Source organism: Phocoena sinus, chromosome 11 (genome assembly GCF_008692025.1).
Source record: "Phocoena sinus isolate mPhoSin1 chromosome 11, mPhoSin1.pri, whole genome shotgun sequence".
Lineage (NCBI taxonomy): Eukaryota > Metazoa > Chordata > Mammalia > Artiodactyla > Phocoenidae > Phocoena > Phocoena sinus.
In genome coordinates this window covers 36,118,840-36,126,311 of record NC_045773.1, presented here as the reverse complement: position 1 = coordinate 36,126,311, position 7,472 = coordinate 36,118,840, and the positions used below count along the sequence as shown (strand labels likewise).

Genomic DNA, 7,472 nt, shown 5'->3' with positions numbered 1-7,472 from the left:
AGGGGCCAAGAGGCACTGAGGGCAGGCCTGGCCTGTGAGGGCACTGCTGCTGGCTCCCAGCGCTTCAGCTTGGCCCCCACAGCCAGCTCTGCCCAGGGGGGGCACCTGCCTTCCAGCCCCGTGGCCTCAGGAACAAGGATGTGGGATGTTCACTCCTCACACTCCATCTCTCCGGCACCCTTCGCTCCTCAGGGGGCGGGGGGGCAGGCAGAGTAGCTTTTACTCGCATTAACAGGGAAGTGGAAATGGCAAGAGTATGTTTGGTTTTTTTCCCCTTGGCAGGTTTTGGCTTCCACATCTGCCATAAGGAGATGTCAGATTCATTCTCACTCTATTTTCTGGGGAGAACCTTCTAACTCACTGGGGACATTTTCTTGACCCCCACTAAGCTGTTTCAACTTCACAGAACACACAACCAACAACCACAAAAGTGATGGTTTCTTTTTTTAAAAAACTGTAATAAGATGTCAAACTTTATTGTAAACCACTTTACAATGTTAAGTACATCATCTTCCCTTTCATTTCAAAAAATGTGTTTCTGTGAATCGTAACACCACAGATTTAACCACCCGTGCTGGGAGGGCAGTGGAAGTCGGTCATGGTTTGCTTACGTAGGTCTGACTTCTAATAAACTTCATGAAAAGAGAAATCAAATTAAACCAACCCACCCACCCACTCAGGAGCTCAAGGTCCCTCCCCAAGAGCAAAGCCCTTCAGAGCTGCCAATGTTTCACAGGGTAAAACACAGAGCTCTCCACTCCTAGTTGGAAATGTGTGAAACTTCTAAAGGCCAGCCCTGCCCCCTATAAGGTGGCTGCTCTGGCTGACGGCAAGTTCCCAGAGCCGTCTGCATTTGCTTGGCTGCAAAAAGGCCAGTGAATTGCAGTCTGGAGGGCAGAGAGAGCTGCTGACAGCTGCTGCTCCTTCCGGGCTCCTGGGGCAGCCTTCAGATGGGGACTCTGGGCTACAGCCTCCAGGCCCACACTGAAGAGGGGAAGAAATAACCTGAATTTGAGCCTTTATATATTTCCCCTTTAAAGGCATGACAGGTCAACCTAACCCATGACTCCTTGTTGTCAGGAAGAGGCACAGGTTAAAGCTTGAGGCAGGAGGCCACCAGTGTGCCCGAAGGCTAATTGACAGGCCTTCACGTGGCAGGTCTTTGGGCTGAGCAGACCAAGAAGCCACTGCCTGGGATCTCACCAACATCCCTCCTTGCCATTGTCAACAACCCACTGTCAGTGAAAGGAAAAATGGGCAAGAACGATCTCTTCCATTCGGATATGACAGTTCTACCTCATCGGGTTATTTCTATCAGTTACAAGAAACTTGTTCATGGCCTTGACTTACAAGTTTCCATTATGGGTGGCTTGGCTGAGGTCCAGATTTGGACAAATCAGACGGATGGCGCACAATACACAGTTGGTGTTCCGTGGTTTCTCAAGCACAATGATGCTTGCCATGTGGCAGGTGAAGAGCTGCACCTCATAAGGCACCTTGGAGCAGGTGGTGAGGAAGCTTATCCTAGGGATAAGGCCAAACACATCAGGCCACGCCGTTTAGGCCCGCACGCTGACAAGGCCCTGTACGATCAGACTCCCTGTTAGACGTCCATGTCCTAGTTAGCCAGCTATACAACTGACGCTCAGAGACTAAAGCCCTTTCAAAACCAGGATACAGGGAGAAACCACTGCTCGCTCGCTACCTCTTTGTCCCCCAAACCCACTGCCCAGCAGGCGCTGGGATGAGCCTTGAGATGAGCAGATCATCTGGGGTCTGTATAACCCAGTTTCCATCCGTCACACCTGTGGCTTCCCCACCCTCGTCCCTGGTTTGGAAACATGAGGAGCTCAAGACTGAAAGTGAAGCTCAGATTCTGGGCTCAGGGAGGTGCAGAAAACAGCTGTGGCCAAAGGTTATTCAAACCAAGACAAAACAGGAGGACAGAGTAAGGCAAGTCAGCGATGCCTGCCACCTACCAGGACTGATGTCAGTCCTGGTCTTCCCAGTGGGGAGCCCCCCACTAACACAGCGGAGGGTGGGAGGGGGGAGGAGCATAAAATGAGAGCAAAGCTAAGGGAGAGCGGAGATGGGCTCCGATCTCACCCTGCTCTCCTCTCCAGCTGCAGGTGCCCAGCGTAACAGAGTCGCCGCCCACTGCAATTCAGGTCCCAGCTCCTCTGGCCCTCTGGACTCCTACAGGACGACAGGCTGAGAAGGCCTCCGCAAGGCTTGTCTCTCCATGACCCACACAGGTGAGACCGTGGGAGGCAGAGGACAGGCCCAGGATGCCTGGTTTAACAGCGTGGCTCACATGCCACAATTCAGACACAATCTGTTTGAGTGACACGTTTTTATGTAGGTTTTTAGGTAGGAACCTAAAAAGAAGGTTCTGGGTGGTGTGGCCTCCCTGCACTGATCTCACTTCCAGCTCGCACCTTAGCCACGCGGTTCTCTATTCCTAAACTTCCATGACTGCCTCTGGGCTGGGACAAAACACTGGGCTGCTGCTCCCACAGCAGGGCAAGTGCCTGGGTCTGCCCATTCCACTGCTGGGCAGCAGACTCCCAAAGGCACGGGGCCTATGCCCATGCTGGGGAGTGGGGGCTACAAGCTTTGAAACACCTCGTCCTGCCTGTGGACACAGAGAGCAAGCTCGCTCACCTCCACCCGCTGCTCTGGAGGATGTGAAAAACAGGATCACTTGGCCAGACAGGCGTTCTCTAGAAGACGAGTCGACAACACTAAGCTGACAGGCAAGGCGTAGCCTGAGAGGAAGTTCCCAGAGCTGGGTCCAGAGCCTGGTTCTGAAGGCTGCACCATGGGAGGCGGGGAGGCCAAGACTGTGTTTTAAACTTCAGATCTGGAGGCTCTGAAGAGAGGCAGGGAACAAACAGGAGTGGCCTCGGAGTCTCAATTTCTCTGGACACAAAATCCTCTTACGCTCTTTTTTCTAGCATGTTTCAGTAAGACCTCTAACCTGCCGGCAGAAGTGCCAAGGAGCTGGTGGGCCCTGGATCCACATTTGGACTGGCCACCTCCTGCTCAGGCCTGACCTTTGCAGAACCACCGGGTTTGCTGATTTCAGATGAGGGCCCACCTCCCTTCTTACCGGAATCATTTACCTCATCTGATCGTAGATTACCTAACAATATTCCAAATAAAAAATTCCCGACTTTTTCCACCCACCAGTTCACAACCCATGAAAGGCAAACAAACCCATTTCTTTGGGGATTAAAAAGAGTTTTTAAATACAATAGTATGAAAATATAACTTAAAAATATAAAAGTTAACAGTATACGGAAGACTTAAAAATCTATGTTTTGCCCATGAGTCCCATAGGAAATAAACATATACTCAAAAAACATTAACACTGTGACAGCTCATAAAACCAGCTATAGAAATCAATAGTTACAAAAGCCATTTCGAGTAAGAAAGCGTTGCGGTTCCAACCTGGTCAATGTGTAACTTTTAGCCCCCAAACGTGTTACGTCTTCACATTCCCCCGAGCCTTGGCGAAAGGCTCCACCCACGGTCTGTGTGCACGTGAGTTCTCATCCTCGAGGCCACCCGGCCAGACGCAGGACAGGGCTTCTGGGTCCCTCACAACACCACTTGGGACGACAACACACAAACAAAACGCCTCGCTTGCATATTTGGTCAGTGTTTGTAGTGCAACTGAGTGGGGACCTCCAGCTGCCACGCCGGGCCAGCGGCCTCCCTCCCTCGGGTCACAGTAGTCTAGGAGTGGGCAGAGACCGTGGGAGGAGTGGAGGTAGAAGAGGGGCAGAGAGAGGAGGGGAGGGAAGACGCAGCGGAGTGACCCTTGGCCAACTGGCGGCTGGCCGGGCCCCGACCCGACCCCAGCTTGAGGATGCGTCATACAGGCAGCCCGAAGCGGTGCTTCTTTTTCTTCACGGACTTCAGGGGGGTCAGTCTCCGGAGGTCCTCCTCCACATCGGACTCCTCCATCTCGTCATCGGCCGAGATCAGGATCTGAGTGGTGGAGAGGCGTGGCCCTGAGTCACTGCCTGCAGTGCCCTCTTCACCTACCCACCCTGGACCCCAGCACAGAATGCCAGCCTGTCTAGGAGGCCTCAAGTGTCGGGTTTCTTTAGGAGACGGTGATGGGGAGGCCCTCTTTACAGAGTGAGACAAGCTGGCCCACCCCAGACTTTTTTTTTACACCACGTGCATCCACGGGCTACTGATACCAGTGCTGAGTCGATACGCCTCCCCTCTGCTCCCGCTTCTCCATCCAACCTCCGGCTGTGACCGAACCCACGTCAGAGCAAACTTAGCCTATGGTCATCCTGGCAAAAAAGCCCAGTCTTCACACATGGAGTCCTAGGTCCTTGAAATTGGTTCAAATACAGCAAAAGCAGACTGAAAAGCCCCGTTCTGAAAGGAAAACACCTGTGGGGCACAACATAAAGCAGGGAGATTTCAGAGTGTCTGCTCTGAGCCAACCTGGTAAACTTCTGAAGACAAACAGAAGCCCTCTGCTCTTCTGAGCCCCCAGAACGATGCAGCCACGCAGCTAGGGCATCCAGGGCAAACACTCGTTCACTGCCCAACTGCCTGGCTCCACAGACCTCAGAGCACCAGGGAAGGACTGGCACAGCATAGGTCAGGATGGAGAGGCCCGAAGCGCACCTATGCAAGGGGAGCTCATTCCCCTCCCCGGCAGGGCGGTCTCACCACCCCTCCCTGTAGGGCTTCCTGCCTCCAGTCTTGGTCTCCTGATCAAACACTCTGGCTCCCTCCCTGCTGCACCAGCACATTCCCATTCCTCACCCTGGATCACAAAGCACCTTGCCCAGCTAGCTCTGCCTGTACCTACTTCTTGTCATTCCATCCTACCCTCCGGAATATATGCTACTCTGGCCACAGTGAATTTCACATTAGTACCCAAATGCCAAACCACATGACCACAACTGCTCAGGAGCAGCTGCTTCTGCCTGAAACACTGTTTGTCATTCACCTAATGTTCACTGCGCTGTTACAACCCGACAGGCCTCGTGCCAGATTCTAGGGACACCTAGAGAAGAGACGGGCTTCCCCTCTGTCCTCCATCTAGTCAGCTTTCAAAGCTCCCTCCAGGACGCCCCCAAGAGCTAAACCAACTGTTCCAAGTCCTCACAGGGCTTTGTCAACGCCTCAATCTCAGAACTTATCGCAGAGTGCTACGATGGGCTGTGCAGGCTGTCATCTTCCTTGTCCAAAAGTCTGAAGGCCTCAGCTATTTCTGTAGCCCCCATCCCACAGCGCAGTGCAGGTGCAAAGTGGGTGCTGTGGGCTGCCTAGGACACACAACCTCACCTCCAGGCTCCTATTTATGACCACCAATCTCCCTGAAGTCCAAATATTTGAACTCAGGAAACTTGAAAATATGGGGAGGTAAGGTTCTCCCTGGGAGGTCTGGCTACTCCTACAGAAGTTTCTTGGTGGCTTAGCCAACACTTCCCTTGCTCTTTGGACAGGCAGGGATTCAAGCGCCTTGATGCTTAAAGGTCGACGACCAGGCCCACACATCCTTGACAGCTTCCCTGGAACAAGGCAGCTCCTCCCTTTCCTGTCTTTCTCCACTGACAGAGGGGCTACTGGAGGCGAGCCACCCCCAACAGATGCTCCAGCTCCCAGCCCTAGGAAGGCCCACGGGACAGCAGGAGTGGGTCCAGGCTGGATGGGAGCTGTCAGCCTCCTCTCCCTCCCGCTGGCTGGCGCTGTGACTCAGCACTCAAGAGAAGGACAGATGCAAACACGAGACCAGACCCCTCCTGGGTCAGCGGCACGAGGGTTCGGCCCTACCTCAGACTCTGACTCCTCGTGGGACGCGGCCCTTCGGTAGCGGACCTTGCTGCCGTTCCTCGAGTCCTGGTTGGCTCCCCTTTCTTCTAGTTTAGCTTTCGTCCTTCCCTTTCTCATGAGGAAATTGTCCACTACCCAAAACATCAGAGCCTGGGGGAAGAAAAGTGCAGGTTACTCCGGGATAAGCCATTTGTGAAACCAAGCTGAGCAGCCCCACACCCATCCTTCTCACCCCTGCTCCAGATCACAGCATCGAGAACCAGGGAAAGGAAAACATCCAGGCCCCCTGCTCTCTCTCTCAGCAGTCTACGAAGAGATTCCCAATCTCTATGTCCCTTCTTCTGTTTCACCCCAAGGGGTTCTGTGGTGGTGACTGATGGGGACAGCCTGCTCCGGGTGCCGCAGCAGTTGGCAGAGTGGGGCCTGAACCAAGGTCTCCGGACTCCTAGTGGGGGCTCCTCCCCTGGGCCGAGCAGTTGGCCGGCACACCTGCCACATCTGTCATCCCCAGGTTCCTTTACCGTTTTCTTTTCTTATTTCTTAATTTCTAGCCAGAGTGCTCATGAGTTCCTCTTGGAGCCCTGCGGTCAGGAATAAACGACGGGGGTGAATTCCTGACGATCTTAATCTTAATCTAGAAGCTGCTGTTACACACAGAGCAGGGAGGGCAAGACAAAGATCCCAGAACCCTTGATTTTGCACAGAGGCCCCGGAGCAGGGATGTGCATGTTGAGGAAGCAATCCTGCTATTTCCAGGTCCGGGGTGGGGATAGGAGGTGGCAAATGCTTGCATGGAGGGACCCGAGGGCTATAAGGTGTTTTCTCCATCAGACTCAGAATTCTGACAGACGTGGGAAGGCAGGGGGCAAACAGGGTAAAAAATGCAACAAGGCACTGACATTGACAAAGAAGGGGACGATCAGCATGACGATGGCCAGCTTCAGGTCTGGGTTTTCAATGGGATTCAACAGGGCCACCTGTAAAGAGAAGCAGACTCAGTGAGGGTGGAGGAGACCCCAGAGAAAGTTTGGGGCAGGGGTGGGGGAGTGGAGGGTTGATGCGGCACTGGAAATCACCCACGAGGCCTTGCGAGGGGGCTTAGCTTAGACACTCCCCCCAGAGCCCTGATGAGAACAGCACCTCACACCCAGGGCCGCACAGCCCCCAGACCTGACAGCTAACAAGGGACTGACGCCCTTGGAGACCACTGGGAGCAGTTAGTGCTTGAGAAGCGAAGCGACGCGGGGATGGGGGACAGGGGTGGGGCGGGAAGCACTTTACGAAGCAGGCACGGGGTGGGGTTGGAGAGTGTGAGGAGAGGAGGAGGTTGGTGGGCGCTCATCACAGCTACTAGCAATGAGGTGCCGACCACTTTCTAGCAGAAACCCTGCACCCCAACCGCCTCCTCAAGGGCAACAGCTCCCAAAAGCCTTGGTTTATTTTCTTAAAAAAATAAATGTCAGCCACAAATAAAACCAAAGCAGGTCAAGATCTGAGTTACTTGTCCCCAGAGTCTCTTTGGCTGGTTTCCTGTGGGCAGTGGAAGCTTAACTGCACAGCCCTGGGGTCAGAGGGCAGGGTTAGGAACCATGGGAACCTGTGACCAGCCACACTGCCTGTGGCACCAAAAGGCTCGGTTAAACCACTGGCCAAGAGAGGTG

The 7,472-nt window shown here is 53.8% G+C and overlaps 1 protein-coding gene across 8 annotated transcripts in view; it reads right to left on the bottom strand.

Moving 5' to 3' along the window:
* Window positions 1–460: 460 nt before the first annotated feature.
* LOC116762578 (store-operated calcium entry regulator STIMATE) overlaps window positions 461–7,472 on the bottom strand; it is a 54,560-nt gene continuing 47,548 nt past the window's right edge. The window contains exons 6-11 of one of the 8 annotated variants that reach the window (XR_004352284.1): window positions 6,711–6,788; window positions 5,812–5,961; window positions 3,886–3,996; window positions 2,665–3,614; window positions 2,107–2,196; window positions 461–1,524 (exon numbers count right to left, since the gene is read on the bottom strand). Coding sequence is in view for 4 of the 8 variants with exons in the window: in XM_032649709.1 (XP_032505600.1) it covers window positions 3,555–3,614; window positions 3,886–3,996; window positions 5,812–5,961; window positions 6,711–6,788 (399 nt within the window). In the remaining 4 variants the exon portion in view is untranslated. Of the gene's footprint in view, window positions 4,417–5,811; window positions 5,962–6,710; window positions 6,789–7,472 lie in introns of all 8 variants that reach the window. The other 7 variants (XR_004352283.1, XR_004352282.1, XM_032649709.1 and 4 more) reach the window with 7 other exon arrangements.